The following is a 25,620-nucleotide window of genomic DNA, read 5'->3' as shown; positions in this document are numbered from 1 at the left end:
CTCTGGGTATCTCCATTTCTAGATCAGTGTCCCTTAAAGCAGCCTGTAGGGCACCTGATCAAAATCACCTGGGTGGACAGTCTCATAACCTGTAGATTCCCCAGGCCAAGTGAATCAGAATAGGAGGAAGGGCTGGAAAACTGAGAGTATCATGTTTCCTAGGGACTTCTCATATAAACTAAAATGTAAGGAAGAGAAAGAGACAGACAGACAGACAGGCATAGGGAAAGAGAAAGAGAATAAGACAGCCAGCTGCTGCTGCTAAGTCACTTCAGTTGTGTCCGACTCTGTGCGACCCCATAGTTGGCAGCCAGAGAGAGACATAAAGAAACAAAATCAAGAGGGAAATTTCCTTGCACTAGGAAATAAATGGTATTACATCACAAAAAAACTATAAAAGCTGAATCTTAAAGTCCCTTTAAAATATTATAATTAGATGAGAAATATTTTCAGAGACATGAACACACACATCATATTAAATCACCTACAAGTTATGTGCTCTACATTGTATGAAGCATTTCAAATAATACTAAAATCAAGTGAGGCAACACCTAACCCATCACAGCTAATCATACTAATGAAATGCTATCTGTGTATGCTAGGCAAATTTCTCATTGGATTTCATTGTAACTCACAGATTGTTTTACTGCAATAAATCAGAAAACATCTTCATCATTCATGAAACCAAGGGGGGAGAGTTATTTCACAGATATCCATGGGAAACTCTTGGGTTGACTCAGGCCACCCTACCACTTCTATAGAAACTAACCTGGGAGTGTGAGTTTGATCTCATCCCTGTAATTTTCCTGATATAAATAATAGAGGTCTGGTTCTTGACACTACATTTGGATGTCAAGTGTCTTCTTTCTTTGTTTGCTGGCCCCTCATCAGTCCCGGAAGCTTCACCTCACCCCCCACTTTTACGTGTGTCTCAGCCCTAAAATTAATGACACAATTACACAGTGCTGAATGTCAATTATATCTCAGTAAAACTGGAAGTAAACATTAAATTCAATAATTAACAAACCCTTATTCCTAGTAAGTGATTTGTGTTTTGATTCCCTGCGGTAACCAATGCTCAATGCTTTAGCTTGAACACTAACCACACTCAAAGACACAGAGGTCTGAGTATGAATTCTTTTAAATGCTATCGTGTTGGCTATAATTCTTGCACATTGTCTCAAAATGGTGAATTGCAATCTAACTCATCTAAATTCAGTGGAACGCACTGAGCACCCCCTAGGCCTGAGGCACTGGTGCTGTGGTGCCTGTGTGCGTGCTCAGTCACTAAGCTGTGTCCAACTCTTTGCACTCCCATGGACTAGAGCCCAGAGACCAGGACAAATGAGATTCATCTCCTGGCTGGAGGAGCTTGCAATCAATATCCCATTAAATGGTTTTCGTTTGATCTGTTATTCCTAAAGAAAAAAACAAATAAAAAAAACACATACAGGAAAAGCAAGACTGGGAGGCAGCAGACTGCTCCAAGCTCAGTACTCAAGTGGGAGATTATCTAATCAATGAGCTTTGCTTTTCAAACTATTAAGGTTTGTAAGTTGATACCAAAGAGATACACCTGCTCAAAGGGTGTTTGAAACTGCCCCCAAGCCATTTTCCTGGTGAACAAAGAAGCAATATTATTCTTTTACAGCCTTTATTTTCATTCTTCCTTCATTTCCTCCTTCTTTTTCCTCTTCTGTGCTCCAACCAATACGGCGGCCTCTTCCACAAAATCCTAGCATGCATGCTAAGTCACTTCAGTCATGTCTGACTCTGCAATCATATGGACCATAGCCCACCTTGGCTCCTCTGTCAATGGGATTCTCTAGACAAGAATACTGGAGTGGGTTGCCATGCCCTCCTCTGGGGGATTTTCCAAACCCAGGGATAGAACCCAGGTCTCTTACATCTCCTGCATTGGCCGGGTGGGTTCTTTACCACCTGGAAAGCCCCCAACATCCTAGCCATAAGCCTAAAGCCCAAGGGTCCCTCCCAAAGGATGCGCAGATGTCAACCTTGAATCAAAATACACAGGAAAGAATGTCAGCAGGAGACAGAGGCAGAAGGTGCAGAGAGGATGCAGTTTGGCTGGACGTTTAATGGGCAAGCTTTATTCATGCCCATGCTGCCTGCTATTTGGGGCCTGTAGTGCGTGGAGCTGTCTGAAGGTGGATCATTTGAATATGCAGGCAAATTGCATTAGATCAAGTGAACACCTGTGGCAGGTGTGCACAGCATCTGCTTTCCTTGAGCAGGCGGCTCAACAGTCTACTCCACACCAAGTCAAGTGATGCTCCCTCATACATTACACAGCACAAATATCTTACCACGGAATCTTTCATCTTCATGGGCAGAGGGTCTGAAGCTAACTCTTCTAGATTTTGATGTAAAAATTTATGAAACAATTTGCAGTGAATAAAGGACCTGAAAATGGAAAAAATACACAGGTTTTACTTTTCAAAATATGTCCCTTAAAAAAAATACAGAATCTCGGGCCCAACTCTAGACCTGAATCAGAATCTGCAGTGTAACAGGATCCTCAGGTGATTCCCATCATATTAAAATTCAAGAAATACTGCTCTAGTCTAAAAAAAGATGTGCCTATTTCAAAGTCTGAGGGAAACAGCTTCACCTTTGATCTCACACTCACAAAGGAAAAAGCCAGTGTTCTCTCCTTTAAATTGTTCATAATGTAGAAAAAGAGGAGTGTGTGCAGGTGATCACAAAGACAATGGGTGGATTTTCAAATTCCATCCAGATTAAAGCTGTCCACAGCAGGTATGGGTACCATTGACCAACTTGAGCTAGCTAAGCTCACAGAGATTCTTTATTTCAGCCAGGCCTCAATATGGTAAAATATTTGTTAAGAAAATCTGTGCAAATGATATTTAAATTTTCCGATTTTCCATGTCTTACATCTTGCTGCACCTGACAGCCTAAAATTATCATTTTTTCTGCTCCCCCAAAACACTTATATCCGTTTTTATAACTTAAGTCAGTATCTCCCTTGTGTTAGTCCCTCAGTCGTGTCCAAGTCTTTGTGACTCCATGAACTGTAGCCCACCAGGCTCTTCTGTCCATGGAATTCTCTAGGCAAGAATACTAGAGTGGGTGTGCCATTTCCTTCCCCAGGGGATCTTCCCTACCCAGGGATCGAATCTAGGTCTCTGCATCTCCTGTAAATGTGGTCAAATGAGATGGTTGCTACCTCACTGAATTGACTGACTGGTACCCGAAATGATGGCATCACCTGAAGGGTTTTCAGGTCCAAAGTGCATATTTATCAAAGACTTAAAAGATACAAAGAAAGGAAAGATTTGAAGGTATATTTTCTAGTGATTAAGGGTTATTATTAAACACATTTTAAAACTTTGGCACAGACTTCACTTTAAATCCAGAGGGCACTGGCCATACTAAGAACAAAAAGCAACAAAACAAAACCTTTCCTTCTAGAGATGCAAGTCTAGTCTCCCCAGGGTAGACTTTATAGTCCTGGTATAAAGGCAGTGATGCCACTTCATGGACTCAGACAGACTACTTGTCAAGGTTGGTGCCTCTCACACAACTCCCCACGGGAAGTCAAAGACAGTGCCCGGGTACAAGAGGATATCTATCCCTGGCTTTGTGAGTTTTACTCCAAAAGCACCAAGGCCAAGGTTCAGTGTGTCCTTGAACTTGACCTCTGGTTTTCATTCATTTCTGGTTAGTCCTGGGTTTCTCCCACCATCACCCAGGGACCAGCCGGTTTAACAGGGAAAGAGTTCAAGCACCCTGAGCACTGGATGAGAGGGTGATGCTGCAGGGCTAGTGGACAGCTCTGTGTGTGTGTGTGTGTGTATGTATGTGTGTATGTGTGTGTGCGTGTGTGTGTTACTCACAGGAGCACTGAGGGGTCGCTGCTCTGCCTGCTCAGATGGTAGGAAAGTGCAACCAAGAGGCCACAGAAAGCTGAGAACAGCGCCGGGATGTGCTGCGTGCTCCAGGGTTCCTGAGCAAAAGATCAGAGAGCCAAGTCATTCCACGGCTGGGTGTGGAAGAACAGGATCGCATTCCAGAACTTACATAGCCAGCCCCCCCAAGGTCCAGCTGGATAGACATGGTACTCTGGGATCATTTCCACCAGTGGACAGGCAAGCACCTGATGGCTCCTGGAAATCTTGCCTGTGAATGTACCAGCATTGATTTTGAGGGGGCATTTCAAAGAAATTGTACACATCTATAAGAATATATTAACTTCATCTTTAATGAAATTAAGTACAGGATTTTTATAAGATGGAACATTAATCACATGTTGCTACTTTTGAATTCAATACAATACTTAATAACTATAGAGATTATATTTATTAATATTTATTTAATCAATGGTTTAAAAGGGAGGGAGTGCATGTGAACTCAGTCACTTCAGTCATGCCCAATTCTTAGTGACCCTATGGACTGTAGCACACCAGTCTCCTCTGTCCATGGGATTCTGCAAGCAAGAATACTGGAGTGGGTTGCCAAGATCCTCCTCCAGGGGATCTTCCCGACCCAGGGATTAAATCTGTGTCTCCTGTGGATGTGTCAATATGGCATAAGAAACCAAATCAACTAGTGGACTGAGCCTCAGTGAAGAGAAAAATGGCTCGAAAGGAAAACAGCAAGATACTTCACAATTAATTGGATTATCAGCCCAGATGCCAACAACTGAGGCACTGCACCCAGGGCAAAGAGGAGACGCAGGGAATATGTGTTCCCATTGTGAGCAGCACGGTGATCTGGGACTGAGGTCTCCTTCCTTATAGAAGCATCATGTATTTTACACAAGGAAGGAAACCTCTGTATATTCAGCCTTTTCAGCCTCCAAGAGAATCTGCTGATGGCTTCCAAAAGCTGGACCGAGGAAAGGACTCCAAGACTGCTCCCTGAAGATTTTGATCCCTTAACTCACCGAGTGCCTTATTTGATAAGGACAAATTGTTCATTTTGCTTAAAATCAAAAATACAAGTGACTGAGTCAAGTGTGCTCAGATTATACTTGTAACTACTCAGATGGGCTGAAGGGGTTAATGTTATACCAGGTACAGAGAAGGGTTTCAGTTTCACAGGTCTCTCCCTCCTAGACATTAAAATGCATTCCTTCTGTCTCCGCCCCAGCCAAGGTCCAGCACCTGGAGAGCAGCATCTAGAAGGAACTGAAGGCACCCAGCCTCTCAGGGGCTGCAGAGCTGTAGCGGAGCAGTCAGGAGACAAGGCAGGCCACTGACCCACCTCCAGGTGTCCAGTCTCCACCAAGGGCTCCTCCAAGCTCTCAGATCAGTGTTTTCAGGGCTGGCACAGGGCGTCTCTGGGGTCCTGAAGGCTCCAGGGCTTCACCTGTTATTTTCCTGATTCTTCCCATCAAGTTTGCCAAAGAATTCCAGAGCAGTGAGAAAAGCATTCTCTGCCTTCCTCTTCTCTTCCCTTTGGAGTCAGCAAAGTGCCCTCTCACTCCCCTTTTCCCATGCGCAGGGACAGGGGTCCTTCCTTCTTTCTCGGGCTGACCCGCTCTTCATGCCCATGAAGTCTTCCTCTTAGTCCACACACACCCCTGACATGGAGGACAGACATCCTCTCTTTTTAAGATTTATTTATTTAATTGGAGGCTAATTAGTTTACAATATTGTAGTGGTTTTTGCCATACATTGACATGAATCCGCCATGGGTATACATGTGTTCCCCATCCTGAACCCCCTCCCACCTTCCTCCCCATCCCATCCCTCAGGGTCATCCCAGTGCACTGGCCCTGAGCACCCTGTCTCATGCATCAAACCTGGACTGACAATCTATTTCACATATGGTAATATACATGTTTCAATGCTATTCTCTCAAATCATCCCATCCTTGCCTTCTCCCACAGAATCCAAAAGTCTTTTCTTTATATCTGTGTCTATTTTGCTGTCTCACATATAGGGTCATTGTTACCATCTTTCTAAATTACATATATATGCATTAATATACTGTATTGGTGTTTTGCTTTCTGACTTACTTCAGTCTGTATAATAGGCTCCAGTTTCATCCACCTCATTAGAACTGATTCAAATGCATTCTTTTTAATAGCTGAGTAATATTCCATTGTGTATATGTACCACAGCTCTCTTATCCATTCGTCTGCTGATCTACATCTAGGTTGCTTCCATGTCCTGGCTATTATGAACAGTGCTGCAATGACATTGGGGTACACGTGTCTCTTTCAATTCTGGTTTCCTCAGTGTGTATGCCCAGCAGTGGGATTGCTGGGTTGTATGGCAGTTCTGTTTCCAGTTTTTTAAGGAATCTCCACACTGTTCTCCATAGTGGCTCTACTACTTTGCATTCCCACCAACAGTGTAAGGGGGTTCCCTTTCCTCCACACCCTCTCCAGCATTTATTGCTTGTAGGCTTTTTGATGGCAGCCATTCTGACCAGCATGAGATGGTACCTCATTGTGGTTTTGATTTGCATTGCTCTGATCATGAGTGATGCTGAGCATCTTTTCATGTGTTTGTTAGCCATCTGTATGTCTTCTTTGGAGAAATGTCTGTTTAGTTCTTTGGCCCATTTTTTGATTGGGTCATTTATTTTTCTGGAATTGAGCTGCAGGAGTTGCTTGTATGTTTTTGAGATTAATTCTTTGTTAGTTGCTTCATTTGCTATTTTTTTATCCCATTCTGAAGGCTGTCTTTTTGCCTTGCTTATAGTTTCCTTCGTTGTGCAAAAGCTTTTAAGCTTAATTAGGTCCCATTTGTTTATTTTTGCTTTTATTTCCATTACTCTGGGAGGTGGGTCATAGAGGATCCTGTGTGATTTATGTCAGAGTGTTTTGCCTATGTTTTCCTCTAGAAGTTTTATAGTTTCTGGTCCTACATTTAGATCTTTAATCCATTTTGAGTTTATTTTTGTGTATGGTGTTAGAAAGTGTTCTAGTTTCATTATTTTACAGGTGGTTGACCAGTTTTCTCAGCACCACTTATTAAAGAGATTGTCTTTTCTCCATTGTATATTCTCGCCTCCTTTGTCAAAGATAAGGTGTCCATAGGTGCATAGATTTATCTCTGGGCTTTCTATTTTGTTCCATTGATCTATATTTCTGTCTTTGTGCCAGTACCATACTGTCTTGATGACTGTAGCTTTGTAGTATAGCCTGAAGTCAGGCAGGTTGATTCCTCAATTCCCTTCTTTCTCAAGACTGCTTTGGCTACTTGAGGTTTTTTGTATTTCCATAAAAATTGTGAAATTATTTGTTCTAGTTCTCTGAAAAATACTGTTGGTAGCTTGATAGGGTTTGCATTGAATCTATAGATTGCTTTAGGTAGTATACTCATTTTCACTATATTGATTCTTCTGATCCATGAACATGGTATATTTCTCCATCTATTTGTGTCATCTTTGATTTCTTTCACCAGTGTTTATAGTTTTCTATATATAGGTCTTCTGTTTCATTAGGTAGATTTATTTCTAAGTATTTTATTCTTTGTGTTGCAATAGTGAATGGAATTGTTTCCTTAATTTCTCTTTCTGTTTTCTCTTTGTTAGTGTATAGGAATGCAAGGGATTTCTGTGTGTTAATTTTATATCCTGCAACTTGACTATATTCATTGATTAGCTCTAGTAATTTTCTGGTGGTGTCTTTAGGGTTTTCTATGTAGAGGATCATATCATCTGCAAACAGTGAGAGTTTTACTTCTTCTTTTCCAATCTGGATTCCTTTTATTTCTTTGTCTTCTCTGATTGCTGTGGCTAAAACTTCCAAAACTATGTTGAATAGTAGTGGTGAGAGTGGGCACCCTTGTCTTGTTCCTGACTTTAGGGGAAATGCTTTCAATTTTTCACCATTGAGGATAATGTTTGCTGTGGGTTTATCATATATGGCTTTTATTATGTTGAAGTATGTTTCTTCTATGCCTGCTTTATGGAGGCTTTTTATCATAAATGAATGTTGAATTTTGTCAAAGGCTTTCTCTGCATCTATTGAGATAATCATACGGTTTTTATCTTTCAATTTGTTAATGTGGTGTATCACATTGATTGATTTGCAAATATTGATGAATCCTTGCATCCCTGGGAGAAAGCCCACTTGGTCATGATGTATGATCTTTTCAATATGTTGTTGGATTCTGTTTGCTAGAATTTTGTTAAGGACTTTTGCATCTATGTTCATCAGTGATACAGGTCTGTAGTTTGTTTTTTTTTTCATTGGTCCCTACTGCCCTGCCTGGTTGAATGGCATCCCTGACTCAATAGACATGAGTTTGAGCAGACTCAGGGCTATAGTGAAGGACAGGGAAGCCTGGTATGCTGCAGTTCATGGGGCTGCAAAGAGTCTGATATGACTTAGCAACTGAACAAAAACTGCCCTGCCTATAAAGATGCTGAGGTTGCTGACATTTTTATGAAACTAACATGATATTGTAAACCAACTAGCTGTCAATAAAGTAGCTGTTCAACTAGCTGTCAATAAAGCAAAATAAAAATGCAAAGGTTCCTCCCCTCAGTTACCCTTGCAAAGCCAGGGTGCTCTCTCCTCTCCTCCAGTGCCCCCGTCAGCCTTATAGGAGGCTCCTGACCTGCCACTGCTTCTGTCACGTGGGGCATGTCCTCACAGCACAGGCTTCAAGGTGAGCCAACATGGATTTGAACCCTAGTCCTGCCAGGGATGAGCTGTGTGGTCTTGGTTAAGTTACTTTACATCTCTGAACACTGTGTTAGCTTGCTGTTCTTCAGAAAATAACACATACACAAGGGTTGCTGCAAGGGTACTTTTCTATACACCTGGCCATTTTTACAAGTTGTTGGTTATGAGAGGTTCAGTGCAGCCTCTATTTGGTGACTGGTACCCAGTGCTCTGTGCCAGACTGTCCTGGGCTGTTTCCTCTCCTTCTATCCACAGTCAGCTGGTCCTAATGTGTTATCGATGCACCTTGCAACACACCCCCAATTGGTCCTTTCCTTTCATTGCATCCAACTGAGTCAGCTGTCCATTGCCTCATTCCAGGGCTATTGTTAACCACTTCATAATGGGAAGATCTAACGATGGTCTCCACATCCCTCCCCACAACACGCCTACTCCATTGACCCCATGATTCATCCCCCTTGTAATAAAAGAGTGGACCTCTTCCCATAAAATGCAAATCAGTCACATGATTGCCCTCAATCAGTATTTTTCAGAGATTCCTATTGCCTACCAAAATAATCTACTCCACAGGAAGCTAATAAGCCAACTAGGATCTGGCCCAAGCTCAACTCTTCAGCCTCCCTCCACACATTTAGGAGAGTCACAGAAGCAAAACCATAAAGATATGTTGCCTCCTGCCCCTACCACCCCACCTTCATGTACAACATTTCATCTGCCCAGAGAGCTCTTCCACAAGGAACCAAGTTCATACCCCTCTGCCTGGTGAACTCCTATCCATGCTTCAGTGCCCAGTATAAAAAGTCCCACCTCGTTGGTGCAATCTCCCTGACTTCCCAGACAAATAGAAGCTTTCCCCTTGCATCAGAACTATCTTTAATACACATCTACATCAGTTTTTAAGATATCTTAGTCCTGTTACTCGTGGGCATGGGTAGGACTTGCCCTCTCAGGATTCCCTGGGAAGGGGTAGTTTGCATCTCCCTTGACCTGTACTTGGCACCAGTGTTACCACATCAACCCATCCTTGAGAGAATGACTACACAATTACAGTTTTAATGATTACATTCATCCCTCTTCTATGACCCCTGTGAAAAAAAATGTTTCAACAAGGAAAGAGGGTGGGGCTGGGAGTGAGTGGGAGGGAGGCTCAATAAGGAGGGAATATATGTATATTTAAAGCTGATTCATATTGTTGTTCAGCAGAAAGTAGCACTACACTGTAAAGCAAATATCCTCCAGTTAAAAAAAAGAAAAAGAAATATTCTTGTGCAGTTCACTACCTTCAATATCACCTTGGCAGAAAGGATTTCAATAATAAACATATACAAAACATTGTATAGATTTTAAAAAAAGAAAGAAAGAAAAGAAGGTGAAGAAAATAGATAGCTTAGATCAAATGTGGGCCAGGCAGTGAAATGCCACAGAAATGAGAGACTATCAGAGCAAAGATATCTCATGACCTTAAAACTAATTTTTTTCATTCCAACCACACGCCCAGTGACAGACAATTTATTCTGGAACTTGGGAGTTTCAGTCTCTCTTGAAGGTTCATTCACCCAACATTCACTGGCCACCTTCCAGGTGCCAGGCACCAAGGAGCACAACTCTGCGGAGAACAGCACAGGTGTCGCGGGAGGGAAGAGTATGATTAATTGTGATGAGGAGTGACAGGCAATGGACAGGGAAGTGCCTGGTGCTGGGTGCTCACCGGGCAGAAAGCAGAGGTTCCAATGAGTCCAGAGAGTGGCATTTAAGTGGAGCCTCACACAGAAGAAATGCGGAGAATACTGTCCTTCCCCTGCAGTGGCTTCTGGGAGGACCAAGCTGGGCTCTGGGGGCACTGGGGGTGCATGGAGCTGACCCCTGCCATCCTTACCTATACTCTTGCTCTCCCTGCTCTGGACACCCACCTGCACCTTCTCCTCTTTCATCTCATACTTGGTCGTTACAAAAACATGGACAAAAAGTTTTCCAAAAGAGAGAAACCTGCTAAACGCCATTTCTTCCCTCTTATTTCTCTGTGCTTGCCTCTTTGCATGTTTAATTCACAATTTCGTGAAGGCAGAGGGCTTCCTTTCAAATGCAGCCCATTAAGAATGCAAAAAGGAAAAAATCACTACGAGGAGGATTTAGTAACCATGACCATGAAAATAACGGTCCCTGAAAGGAACGAGGAGAAACAAGTCAGGGGAATATATGTCAGCAGAAGTGGATTCCAGGCTCATCACTTCCTGGAATGAATGATTCTGTGGAAGGGACTTAGTGGTTCAGCTTCTGCTTCTGTAAAAAGGTGACAATGACATCCTGAAATACCGCTGCAATGCCTTAATGATATTTGAAATGGCCTTCCATGCTGCAAAGTAGTATGCTGATGTTAGTTTTTTATTAATTGGAAAAGAAAGGGCACCCATGATGGATGGTCTTTGCAGACAATAATTTAAAGTGAAACTAAATATACTTAAATAATTAAGTTTACCTACTTTTATTCACCCAATACCCTTATCTAATTCTTCTCTCATTTACTCTCTACTTAATTAAATCTCTGCAGTGCAAACGTGAAAGGACAGCTCCTAGTACTGAGGGACTCTCCCTCTTTAGCGACTAAACTAGCAGTTGGTAGGCAAGAGAACAGGAGGCAAAAATATCTAATGGGAAACAGTGGAGTTAGAGGGGAGGGACATTGCCCCCTTTCCTTCTACTTCTTAGCATTTATCTCAGCTTGTCACTACAGGTCTGTATAAAGATCATTTGATTAATCTGTGATCCCTCCACTGGGTCGAGCCCGTTGACAGCAGAGACTCATGCTTTACTCCAGTGTTTTCTGAACACTCTGTGCAGGGCCCAGGCCCTGAAAGGCCCTTTATAAATATGTATGGTACCTATGCCCTGGATTTGAGCAACTTCCTTATTCTGTGATGCAGACCTAAGAAGAGAACCGCCCAGATCATTTTATTTAGGTATCTACAAGAACACAGAAGGTTGGTTTTTCCCAGTGCAGAGCAGTAGTTAAAAGCATGGGCTCTGGTCCAGGACTGCCGGTTCCCTCTCAACTCTGCTGATTATTAGCACAAAGATACTGGGCAACCTTTTAAGCCTCAGTTTCCTTTTGGGTGCTACTAGTGGTAAAGACTTTCCCTGGTGGCTCAGATGGCAAAGAATCTGCCTGCAATGCAGGAGACCTGGGTTCAATCCCTGGATCAGGGAGATCCCCTGGAGAAGGGAATGACAACCCGCTCCAGTATTCTTGCCTGGAGAATTCCTTGGACAGAGGAACCTGGTGGGCAAAGAAGCCACCTGCCAATGCAGAAGACATAAGAGATAGGATCATTTGTTAGATGAATGAACAGCTCTGTGGCCACAGGGACAGGACAGAAGGGACAATATTTCCTTTAACAATGTAAAAATGAGATGACGCTAGAGTGGCACACTTATTCTTCCAAGAAGCAGAGTGAGATGAAGGTTGGCAAGGAGTTCAAATTCCAGGTGTGGCTGTGCGTGTTTTCTACCCCAACCTCAGATCCTCACGCAACTCTTCCCAGAAAGAACCTGGGCTCCCCTGAGCTTGGGCAGACTGCAAAAAGGCAGACCACCTGGATCTCCCTAGGCTTTCTACTGGCAGCACCCTCAAGCTCCAAGTTCTCCGCCTTGTTCATTTTTTCAACAGATGCAGTTATATCATATATAAAATAGGAGGCAAATTTCTCAGGAAATCATGGCTAGAAAGACTATTTGGATATACACGAGTTCTATTTTCATGTTTAGAATGCCAACATTTGCAAAACCATGCCATCTTCAGGAAAGATTATTTTTAATTTGGAAGAGGTCTTCTTAAGTGAGAATATCGTCCCTTCAAATTATAAATCAAATAATAAAATAGAATGGAAGAGACTCACTCAAAGTGGCAAGATCGGGACCAAGCCCCTACTTCAGTGCACTGTATCTTACACCACCCTAAACACTTCTACAGCCAACTGTGCAAAGCATGTGGACATCTCATGACTTCCCATTTCAAAAGGCTGGGTATCACTATAATTGATAGAAATTCCCAGCTTTTGAGGTTGTTTCATTATTGTATCTCTGCCATTCAAGAGTGTTGGACATCTTTTTAGATAACTGCCTGTTTTAGGGTTTGTTATAACACATGGTAGGGTGATAGCCTAAAGGAAGAAGTTATTTGAGAGGGGCTCAGAGGCAGATTTCTAGAGGCCTGACTAAACAGCTTGGTCGCAAAGGAATGAACTTGGGAAGAGCATATTCCAAGTCATGCAAGGGTATAATTCTTCAAGGCTATATAAACCTGCATTCAAGCATGGCCTGGGTATGCTACAGAATGTATATGGCTAGGTTAATTCTAAAGGTACCACTCTAACTCACAGACTTAGAGAATGAATTTATGGTTACCAGGGGCAAAGGATGGGGGAAAGGGATAGATTGGGAGTTCGGGATTGACATGTACACACTGCTATATTTAACATGGATAACCAACAAGGACCTACTGGATAGCACAAGAAACTGCTCAGTGTTATGTGGCGGCAAAGATAGAAGGGGAGTCTGGGGGAGAATGGATACATGTATATGTATGGCTGAGCTCCTTTGCTGTCCAAATGAAACTATCACAAAAGTTGTTATACTCCAATATAAAATAAGTTTAAAATTAAAAATAAAAAAGATTTTAAAAGGTACCACTCTCAAACATATATGAAGTTCACAGGAAGAATTAAGCATGCAGAAAATACACTGAAGGGAAATAACCTTTATGGTTTATCAACCCCAAACTTTCTGCACTGGGAAAAGAAACAGCTGGGGGCCACTGACTCTGAAGATAAAAGTAAAGGAAATAATCTTTGACATCAGCAAGGGAATCTGGATGTAATTTAAGGAAAAACTTCCTGACATTGATGACTCAATAAAGTACAATTAGGGAAACATTAGCATTTCCTTTTCCCAGTTATTTTAAAACACAGATATTTTCCATGGAGAGTTAAGAGGCAAGCTTGCCTGAGAAAGAAGGAAGAAGAAACCTGCTGAAAATGTCTCTTCTTATGCTTTCACTGCATAGGAAAATACTGCTTTAACAGCTCTGAAATTTAACACACACACAACTAAATAAACAAACTGAGAACAAGAAGGAACTATTCAGGATCATTTTACATAATTGAGATTTGTGGTGGAGGGAACACAGCAAGATAAAATGGCTTTGTCCATTTCTTCCATTCCTTTCTCCTTAATTTGACAATCCCCCTCCAGGCTGTTCAGTCCCGAGTCACCGCACCTACTACTCCCTCCAGGGCCTTGGCTTGCCTCCCTGTCCAGGCTCTTTGGGCAGGTCTGCCCTGCCCAGGTGGGAACCCTGTAAAAGACTAACTGCGGGATGGATGGGGCTTTCCACAGACTCAGGAGCAGCTAAAGAGCCAAACTTCTAGCAGGAGTTGAGCCTGTCAAGTTCAGAAATATAGTAAAAAAAAAAAAAAAAAAATGCATTTGAGGATGTTTATATTTTTTAATTTTTAAAATGTATTTTAATAAATAAATTATTTATTTGGCCACACCATGCAGCATGTGGGATCTTAGTTTCCCAAACTAGGGATTGAACCCCTGTCTCCTGCAGTAGAAGCAGGGAGTCTTACCCACTGGATCACTAGGGAAGTCCCAGGATATTTTAATTTTAATTTTGGGATAGAGGAGAAAACATTGGCACTTGAGGAAGATCAGAACCACAGACCTGAAGAAGGATTTTGAAAGAAAATGATCAAATGCACTGGGTATTTTATCTGAAAGGTTTAGTTCATTGCTCAAATAGTCTTATTTCTACAAAGAGAAGTGAAAAGGAACAGAGGAGATGCTGACTGACATTTTTAGTGGATTTTTAAAAAAATAGTAGAACACCCGACATTTATATATTTTAAATGTACATGTATGTCTTGAATTTTATATAACTATATAAAATTTATTTTACTCACACACATATATACACAAATATACACAGACACACAAATACACACACCACATACACACACACATATATATATACACACACAAATACATATATTTTGAGGGACAGAGATAAGATTTTAAACCTATTATGCACTGATATGAAGTGTATATTACATGACAGCTTGCTTCAAAAATCAATGTCCCTAATTTGCTTTGAGAGGAGTCTCATGGGCCCCTGAATTGGGAATGATATGGATTGATGACTGCTGGCTTCATAAAACTCCCACGGGTTTTGAAATATTTTTATGAGGTAGAAATAAAACTGTCTAATAGTCCTACAATTCTGTGTTAGATTTCATATGCATTTGGGAATTCTTTTGATGAAAACGCATAAGGAAGTTCAGCTTTGTATGAAAGTACCTCTCTAAAGAGAATCCTAGTTTCAGCATTTTTTTCCTGCAAAATCTGAGACATCTCTATGATGGAATTTACAGGGCAAACAGAGTTTGGTCATAAAGAGAAGCAAATGGACCAGATTTCACTTTGCTATGCCCTTCATATCAGATTCACACACTCGTTTTAAGGGAAAAGCAATAGATTTTTCTTAGCCCATTAAACATCAGGGCATTTCTGAATCCAGGTTTTCATATATCCTAAAATAAGACCTAGATCATATCACTTTGATATAAGTCCTATTGCTAGGACTATTTTGACATGAATCTTATATTGAAATAAAAGAAACTCTGTGCCCCTGAAGTTCCAGAAAGCTCAGATTCTGTTTATATCTCACGGCCATGGGTCACCATGCGACTGGCGGGCACTTCTGAGTGTGCACTGGGCATCTCCAAAGCCCCCCAGCACATTCCGAGAAGCTCATCCCACAGCAGCCCCTGTTGACAGCCCTGATGGTCCCGGAACACCCAGGGGGCAGCCCCAGGGCCTAACAATGAGCTTAATTCATAACAGCCAGTCAATACGTGTTCAGTAAGTAAATAAATGATCACAGTAACAAATACTATAAGTAAGACTTCACTGTCTCCTTAAAGGTTTTCCTTATTTCATACCTTTTTTCATTTCAGTGAAAAAACAGCATGTGTTTATAATTCAAGACTATTTTAATGGGGCTTTCCTGCTAGTCTAATGGTTAGGAATCAGCATTTCCACTGCAGGGGGCCTGGCTTCAATCACTTGGGAAAATAAGATCCCACAAGCCACACGGTGTGGTCAAAAAAAGCCAATATGGCCTTTAAGAATAGGTACTGGGGGAAAATGAGCTCATTCGCTAACAAGAAAGGCTGACAGGTACTACCCAACATAGATAAATGTAGATAAATAAGCACACATACACACACGGACTTTCTGGAAAATACTGACTGGCAGCTCAGTGGTAAAGAATCCACCTGCCAATGCAGGAGATGTGGGCGATACGGATTTGATCCCTGGATTGGGAAGATACCCTGGGCAAGGCAATGGCAACCCGCTCCAGCATTCTTGCCTGGAAAATCCCATGGATGGAGGAGCCTGGAAGGCTACAGTCCATGAAGTTCCAAAGAGTCAGACATGATTTAGTGAATAAACAAACAAACAAAACCACCCAACATAGATAAATATAGATAAATAAGCACACAAACACACATACACACAAACTTTCTGGAAAATACTGCCATTTACCTTCCTTCTCATAGCCCTCTTTTCTGTCATCTGCATTTATTCAATCCAAAAGTTTATAGAGTATCTTTTAAGCAACAGTGGACTTTTTATAGAATATGAAAAGAAACATGTATAAACCATAGTCATGACCTTTAGGACAAAGGTCAAACTAGGGGTGAACAAAAGTACTTAGGGACAGCATCAACGAAAATAGAACTTATGTATCAAGCAAGAGCTTGACTAGCCACGTGACATACACTGTCACGCTCAGACTGTAGCCCACCTTTAAAGGCAAGGATCACATTTCAAACATGAGGAAACAGAGGTTTCTACTGTACTAGTTATTGTGGGAGTATCTGCATTTCCCACAGAACTAATTATATTCAGAATAGATAAGAATCGACATGAACACCAAAAGGACAATATTGCCCACAGAATTTTGGAAGAGAGAAAGATAGACTCCCACTGGCATGGCCAGGACTAGCATAGTTTTCCATCTCTACTGGGAACACCACTGCTCACAGCACAGCCTGGAATTCTTTTCCACGCCTTCCCCTCTCCCCATCCACCACTCTACAAACTGGACAGCCACCAAATCCTACCAATGCTGATTTCACTACACTTCCTGGATTTGCCCCTTTTAAACTCTGTACATCCTATCTAAATCTGACTCCAGATCTTACTTTACTCAGCAACTGCAATTCCTTTTTGAACAACTGAGCTATTATTCTTCCTCCTGTTTTTTTCCCCCCATATCAGTGTCCACTGCCGTGGTCAAAGGCATCCAACATTACCTTAAAGGTTCCAACTAATGGTGACTGGGTTTGGAGACCATTGTGTTAGAGGAGATACCCAGCGTCCCAGGTAAGGGGCAGCGACGAGAGGAGTTACCCCACATCCGAGGTCAGGGGCAGCGGCCGGGAGGAGATACCCCACGCTCCAAGCCCGAGGCCAGGGGCAGCAGCGGGGAGGAGCAACCCACACCAAGGCCAGGGGCGGTGGCCGGGAGGACCAACCCCACGTCCAAGGAGCCGTGGCTGCACAGGCGCAGGAGAGCCTAGAGGAGCTATCCCACGTTGAAGGTCAAGAAGGGCGGCGGTGAGGAGATACCCCTCATCCAAGGAAAGGAGCAATGGCTGTGCTTTGCTGGAGCAGCCGTGAGGAGATACCCCATGCCCAAGGTAAGAGAAACTCAAGTAAGACGGTAGGTGTTGCAAGAGGGCATCAGAGGGCAAACACACTGAAACCATACTCACAGAAAACTAGTCAATCTAATCTCACTAGGACCACAGCCTTGTCTAACTCAATGAAACTAAGCCATGCCCCTCAGGCAACCCAAGACGGGCGGGTCATGGTGGAGAAATCTGACAGAATGTGGTCCACTGGAGAAGGGAATGGCAAACCACTTCAGTATTCTTGCCTTGAGAACCCCATGAACAGTATGAAAAGGCAAAATGATAGGATGCTGAAAGAGGAACTCCCCAGGTCAGTAGGGGCCCAATATGCTACTGGAGATCAGTGGAGAAATAACTCCAGGAAGAATGAAGGGATGGAGCCAAAGCAAAAACAATACCCAACTGTGGATGTGACTGGTGATAGAGGCAAGGTCCGATGCTGTAAAAAGCAATATTGCATAGGAACCTGGAATGTCAGCTCCATGAATCAAGGCAAATTGGAAGTGGTCAAACAAGAGATGGCAAGAGTGAATGTTGACATTCTAGGAATCAGCGACTGAAATGGACTGGAATGGGTGAATTTAACTCAGATGACCATTATATCTACTACTGCAGGCAGGAATCCCTCAGAAGAAATGGAGTAGCCATCATGGTCAACATAAGAGTCCCAAATGCACTACTTGGATGCAATCTCAAAAACGACAGAATGATCTCTGTTCGTTTCCAAGGCAAACCATTCAATATCACAGTAATCCAAGTCTATGCCCCAACTAGTAACGCTGAAGAAGCTGAAGTTGAATGGTTCTGTGAAGACCTACAAGACCTTTTAGAACTAACACCCAAAACAGATGTCCTTTTCGTTACAGGGGACTGGAATGCAAAGTAGGAAGTCAAGAAACACCTGGAGTAACAAGCAAATTTGGCCTTGGAATACAGAATGAAGCAGGGCAAAGACAGAGTTTTGCCAAGAAAATGCACTGGTCATAACAAACACCCTCTTCCAACAACACAAGAGAAGACTCTATACATGGACATCACCAGATGGTCAACACTGAAATCAGATTGATTATATTCTGTGCAGCCAAAGATGGAGGCGCTCTATACAGTCAGCAAAAACAAGACCAGGAGCTGACTGTGGCTCAGACCATGAACTCCTTATTGCCAAATTCAGACTTAAATTGAAGAAAGTAGGGAAAACCACTAGACCATTCAGGTATGACCTAAATCAAATCCCTTATGATTATACAGTGGAAGTGAGAAATAGATTTAAGGGCCTAGATCTGATAGATAGAGTGCCTGATGAACTATGGAATGAGGTTCGTGGCATTGTACAGGAGACAGGGATCAAGACCATCCCCATGGAAAAGAAATGCAAAAAAGCAAAAAGTCTGTCTGGGGAGGCCTTACAAATAGCTGTGAAAAGAAGAGAAGCAAAAAGCAAAGGAGAAAAGGAAAGATACAAACATCTGAATGCAGAGTTCCAAAGAATAGCAACAAGAGATAAGAAAGCCTTCTTCAGCGATCAATGCAAAGAAATAGAGGAAAACAACAGAATGGGAAAGACTAGGAATCTCTTCAAGAAAATCAAAGATACCAAAGGAACATTTCATGCAAAGATGGGCTCGATAAAGGACAGAAATGGTATGGACCTAACAGAAGCAGAAGATATTAAGAAGAGATGGCAAGAATACACAGAAGAACTGTACAAAAAAGATCTTCACGACCCAGATAATCACGATGGTGTGATCACTGACCTAGAGCCAGACATCGTGGAATGTGAAGTCAAGTGGGCCTTAGAAAGCATCACTACGAACAAAGCTACTGGAGGTGATGGAATTCCAGTTGAGCTATTCCAAATCCTGAAAGATGATGCTGTGAAAGTGCTGCACTCAATATGCCAGCAAATTTGGAAAACTCAGCAGTGGCCACAGGACTGGAAAAGGTCAGTTTTCATTCCAATCCCAAAGAAAGGCAATGCCAAAGAATGCTCAAACTACCACACAATTGCACCCATCTCACACGCTAGTAAAGTAATGCTCAAAATTCTCCAAGCCAGGCTTCAGCAATATGTGTACCGTGAACTTCCTGATGTTCAAGCTGGTTTTAGAAAAGGCAGAGGAACCAGAGATCAAATTGTCAATATCCGCTGGATCATCAAAAAACCAAGAAAGTTCCAGAAAAACATCTATTTCTGCTTTATTGACTGTGCCAAAGCCTTTGACTGTGTGGATCACCACAAACTGTGGAAAATTCTGAAAGAGATGAGAATACCAGACCACCTGATCTGCCTCTTGAGAAACCTGTATGCAGGTCAGGAAGCAACAGTTAGAACTGGACATGGAACAACAGACTGGTTCCAAATACAAAAAGGAGTACGTCAAGGCTGTATATTGTCACCCTGTTTATTTAACTTATATGCAGAGTACATCATGAGAAATGCTGGACTGGAAGAAACACAAGCTGGAATCAAGATTGCCGGGAGAAATATCAATAACCTCAGATATGCAGATGACACCACCCTTATGGCAGAAAGTGAAGAGGAACTCAAAAGCCTCTTGATGAAAGTGAAAGAGGAGAGTGAAAAAGTTGGCTTAAACTCAACATTCAGAAAACGAAGATCATGGCATCCGGTCCCATCACTTCATGGGAAATAGGTGGGGAAACAGTGGAAACAGTGACAGACTTTATTTTTCTGGGCTCCAAAATCACTGCAGATGGTGATTGCAACCATGAAATTAAAAGATGCCTACTCCTTGGAAGGAAAGTTATGACCAACCTAGATAGCATATTCAAAAGCAGAGACATTACTTTGCCAACAAAGGTCAGTCTAGTCAAGGCTATGGTTTTTCCTGTGGTCATGTATGGATGTGAGAGTTGGACTGTGAAGAAGGCTGAGCGCTGAAGAATTGATGCTTTTGAACTGTGGTGTTGGAGAAGACTCTTGAGAGTCCCTTGGACTGCAAGGAGATCCAACCAGTCCATTCTGAAGGAGATCAGCCCTGGGATTTCTTTGGAAGGAATGATGCTAAAGCTGAAACTCCAGTACCTCGGCCACCTCATGCGAAGAGTTGACTCATTGGAAAAGACTCGGATGCTGGGAGGGATTGGGGGCAAGAGGAGAAGGGGACGACAGAGGATAAGATGGCTGGATGGCATCACTGACTCGATGGACGTGAGTCTGAGTGAACTCCGGGAGTTGGTGATGGACAGGGAGGCCTGGCGTGTTGCGATTCATGGGATCACAGAGAGTGGAACACGACTGAGCGACTGATCTGATCTGTGTTGTTTTTGTTTAGTCGCGAAGTCATGTTCGACTCTCTTGCGACCATATCCGACTCTCATGGACTGTAGCCTACCAAGCTCCTCTGTCCATGGCATTTTTCAGGCAATACTGGAGTGGGCTGCCTCTCCCTTCTCCAGGGAATCTTCCCTATGACTCAGGGATCAAACCTGTGTCTCCTGCATGGCTGGCAGATTCTTTACCGCTGAACCACCAGGGAAAACCAAGAGATCAATTATACATGTTCAACTTTCTAGGAAGCGAATGTGACAGCATGTACTTGCTGCCCATCTAATATTCATCTGCCCTTCTTCCCAACCTTACTAGCTGTGCAGACAGTAAAAGACTTGTAATTCCCACTCCATTGCAGCTAGAAGTGACATGGATTTACCCATAATCTGAAGTCTAGAGTAATAAAAGTGAATTATAATTTAGAATTTGTTTTCAGACATATTACTATTAACAGCATCGCCATTATGTTCATTGACATCATCGCCATCAACTTATTATGCTATTAATAATAATAATACTTTCCATTTGTGTTGGTTTTCTACTGCAACAAATCCCCACAAACAGTGGCTTAAACGACACAATGTATGATCTTGCGGGGTACTGCCTAAGGCATCAGGGCATGGCGCGACTGGTTCCTCTGCTCAGGTCCCATCAGGCTGAAATCCACGAGACTGCAGTGTCACCCAAGGCAGCAGTTTTACTGAGACTTGGGTCTTCTTCCAAGCTCACTTCTGGCTGACAGAATTCAGTTTCCTTGCAGCTGTAGGACTGAATTTTCTTGCTGGCTTTTGCTGGGATCTGCTTGAGATCCGACAGGCCATCCTCAGGACATGCAGTCCTCGCCATGGGCCATTTGCAACACTGTTTACTTCCTCGCCACGGGGAGGGTCTCTGCTCTTTCTTCTGTCTCTGGCCTCTATACCTTCTCTTAAAGGGCTTGTCTGATTGGGTCAGACCCATCCAGATACTCTCTCTTCTGACTGACTTCAAGTTAACTGATTAGGGACTCTGGTTACATCTCAAAATCCCTCCACCTCTGCCAGATGACGTAACTAATCACAGAATGACACCTCATCATACTCTTGGATCACCCACATTCAGAGGGCAGAAATTATACAGTGTGGGCACACCAAGGGGCAGGAGTCTTGGGGCAATCTCAGAATCCTGCCCACCACAGCATTTAATGAAAACCCCTGAGCTAGGCACTTTATATACATTATCAATTTAATTTCATTCACTTCTGACAGCATTCATATGAAGTAGTTATTACTAATCCATTTTACTATTGAAAAAAAAAAAAAACAATGTGAATTAGCCATATGCCCTTAGGCAAAAACTTCAGCACTCTGTGTTCACATTCACCACTGGAATATAGAAATGCTATTACCTTCCTTATGTATTACATGGAGTTATTAAAAAAAAGGGCAAATGAGAAAACGCTTGGGAAATTATTCTGAAAATTAAAGTACCATGGATCTGCAAGGTATCTTACATGCCTGCAAATGGTTCTTTTGACTAGAAAAATATATTTATACTTCAAATGTGCTAGGGAGAAGGGCATGGAAGTGAGATTTTGAGAAGACATAAGATTTGGGAATTGTAATGTTAAGTCTCTTCGTCACTCTCTGGACTTCTATTTCCTCACTTTAAATAATAAAATGAAGGGGCTGGGATAGGGGATGTGTAAAGTCTATTTCAGAACTAAAACTATTCTCTGAGTTTGTTTTATATTTATATTAAAGATCTGAATGCAGGGGGAAAGCCATTGTTTTAGCTGCAACCCTATGGTACCTGGAAGAATGTGAGCAAACTCTCCCACAGCAGTTGTTAATGATGCTTGGGAAACATTAAATTATAATAATGTACCTCCACCTCTGGATGCCCCTTCCATCAATAAAATAGAATCTCTTTGTAAGGGGTAATAAAAAATAGAAATCATGGTTTTTCCAGACATATAGAAAGCCCAGCTAATTAACTACTGAGCCATTTCTCCAGGGAGCAAATATTCTGGTTGATTCTGTATATCACTGTCAAATAGTTAAGTCAATGAGGGAGCCCATTTACATGTTACTTGCTACCATCTTGGATGAGTCAAAAAGAATATGAAATTAAAAGAGGAATAAAATTTATTCCTCTAATTAATATTCCAGAGAACAATATTAAACCCCAGTCCCTCAATCTGCTTCAATCAAGTGAGAATAATAAAGATCATGGATATAAATACATATCAAGACCTATATAGAGAAACACATCCTCCGCAAGGCAGCTGACATGCTAAAATTGCTCACAAGAGCCCTTCAATCTATCACTGCTCAGCAGAGATAAAAGGGGAAAAAAATCAATTCCAGTAGTGCAAAGTGTAAGCATAAAAATCATAAACAAAAGCATCATTAAACAAGAAGTGGAATCATAGCTCTGGGTATATTAGGTTGAATGTGAGTGAGCTTTTTCTTTTTTCCTAAGGATCCCCTTGCCAATTTGTTCAATGTATTCATTCAATTCACGGCATTTAATAGGTGCTATCTTTTTTAAGTGGGGAGTCTATCTAAGACCATTAGAATACTCAGGACTCACAAATGAGAAGGGAGAAATGCAAATTGCTCTATTTTTAACTAAAAGGTGTTTCAAAACTGAGATAGAACATTAAGATTCTCTAACAACAGATCATGCTGTTTATTACAGGCGTGCTTGTTCTATGCTAAGCAAGAAAGTCAATACCTCTCTGAGATTAAATAAATCTTTCAAAGTACCCTAGTTTCACCTGGTAAAAAGCCTGTTTCAACATGTAAGTAAACCCCAGAGTCTTTGAAGTGTTCAGTCCCATAACAGAGTTGGCAGTGCGCTTTCAAAGTAGAATCTATTTACTCTGATCCAACAGTGACTTAAGCTGATGGCATGCCATAAACAGAAAGGAAAACAGAAATAAAAGTCTCAGCCCAGGATGGTAAATAGATTTTATCTCTTGGACTGGCTCTGGTCACTTGGTACTGGCTGCCTGTAATACGATCTGGGCATCTCAGAGCCCTACTGACATCAGTGAGCAAAAATGTTGTCATCAATTAGCAATTTCTGATATGAGGAAAGAACTGGACTTGGGGAGGTGAGGGAATGACTGTATATGTCCCACAGCTAAGTAAAAGTCCCAAAAGAGTTCTATCTTTTTGAATTCCAGTTTCTTCAATAGTTTCCAAAACCCTCTAAGAACTTTGCAAGAAAAAGTTATTTCATAATCCCAGGAGTGTACATTAATTTTGATGATATTTGAACTAGTTATAATGAACCTTGAACAATCGTCAAGGAAATTCCTTGGAGGTCCAGTGGTTAAGACTTGGCATGTTCATTGCAGGGCCTAGGGTTCAATCCCCAGTCGGGGAACTAAGATCTCTCCAAGCTGAGTGGAAGGGCCAAAAATAAAACAAATAAACCAAAAACATTTGTCAAATAAAATGGGTTTTTCAGAGCATATACCTTCTCCTTTAGAAATTAATCTAAGAAATCCAATGAGTTGCTCCTTTGTGGAAAGCATCCTGAGTTTGGAAGAATATTCTGTCTTCCATAGATTCAACCATGATACTATTATCAATGGAGTATTTTTCACTCTTAAATGAGGCTTACCTGATCAAAAACATGAAGCATGAGACAAAGGTTCATCATAAGTCAAAGGTTTAGAGTAAGCAGGTGTGATTTAATAGTGAGACACTGACAGAGAATCCGGAAGTGAGGTTTTCGGTCTGACCATTCATGGAGTGACTTGGGAAGTCAATTCATTGAACTTTTTAATGTCTTGTTTCCATCACAGCTGAGGCCATCAGCTTATCTATGGCACTCAACACCTTAGAGCTGATGACCTCTTATTGCTATAAGTTCCTTTCAGGTAACCAGTATTAGTGAGATGCTCATCATACTCACTGGGCAAAAAACATACATTTTTAGCCTTGCCTAAAAGGTTATCCGTAACTTTGATGCGTTCTGCTGAGATGTCCAGTCATCCCTACCCTTCACCATCAGTAGGTTAATACCCTCACCTGCCATGGTCATTCATTCCTGACTCTGATGAAACCATTTCACATGCGTGACTTAGTCCACGGCAAGGTTCTCAGTCCAGTCGCAAAGATTCGAAGGTGGCACTGAACGGCCACCTCCTCTGACAAGTTTTCTCTTTTCTGATCATCTACGCATGTCCTCATCTTTGATGAATGTTAAATTCCTCAGGAGAAAAATGTGACTTTTTCTCCTTTCATATCTCTATAGTACCTGGCAAAGTCATGTCTAAACAAATAAATTCTGAATACCAGTGAATATGATCTTTTCAGCTTCTGCCTCGGTTCCAAAGAGTTTGCACGTTCCCATTTCCATCAACCAAGGAAAAGAATATTTCCATTGGATACTACTTGTGGCTTGTAGCTGAAAAGAAGGATGAAGTGTGGGGTGCTAGTGAATATGGCATGAGGAGCACAGGGAACACTACTGAACAGAAAATAATCAACCAGGACCTACTATAGCAGAGGGGACTCTACTCAGCACTCTGAAATGACCTATATGGGAAAAGAATCTTAAAGAGAGTGGATATATGTATATGTATAACTGACTCACTTTACTGTATACTGAAACTAACGTAACATTATAAACCAATGATACTCCAATAAACATTTTTTTAAAGGAACACAAGAAACTAGCTTTTCCTCTCCACTAAATATCCAATAAATTTTCAAAAAGATAGAAATGTATATCTATACTGGGAACTAGAGAACGTACTTGTGCATAAGTCATAAGTTTTAAGGAATTTATGCCAGATCTTATCTTACAGATGAGACTAGTCTGAAAGAAAATTTTGACATCTAACACATGATCCAAATTACCATTCTCTATTTGAGAGAGACAGGATAGTGAACTGAGGAAGTAAGCGGAAAAATCTCACTAAATCCTTGCTGATATCAACT

At 41.8% G+C, this 25,620-nt stretch overlaps 1 protein-coding gene across 1 annotated transcript in view; it reads right to left on the bottom strand.

Moving 5' to 3' along the window:
* Positions 1 to 25,620, bottom strand: part of PCNX2 (pecanex 2) — a 311,350-nt gene that overhangs the window by 179,042 nt on the left and 106,688 nt on the right. The window contains exons 16-17 of the mRNA XM_005891898.3: positions 3,879 to 3,988; positions 2,328 to 2,424 (exon numbers count right to left, since the gene is read on the bottom strand). Of these exons, the coding sequence (XP_005891960.1) occupies positions 2,328 to 2,424; positions 3,879 to 3,988 (207 nt within the window). The remainder of the gene's footprint in view (positions 1 to 2,327; positions 2,425 to 3,878; positions 3,989 to 25,620) is intronic.

This window comes from Bos mutus, chromosome 28, assembly GCF_027580195.1.
Source record: "Bos mutus isolate GX-2022 chromosome 28, NWIPB_WYAK_1.1, whole genome shotgun sequence".
NCBI classification, from domain to species: Eukaryota; Metazoa; Chordata; class Mammalia; order Artiodactyla; family Bovidae; genus Bos; species Bos mutus.
Note: the sequence above shows the minus strand (reverse complement) of the source record. Positions and strands in the feature narration are given on the sequence as shown.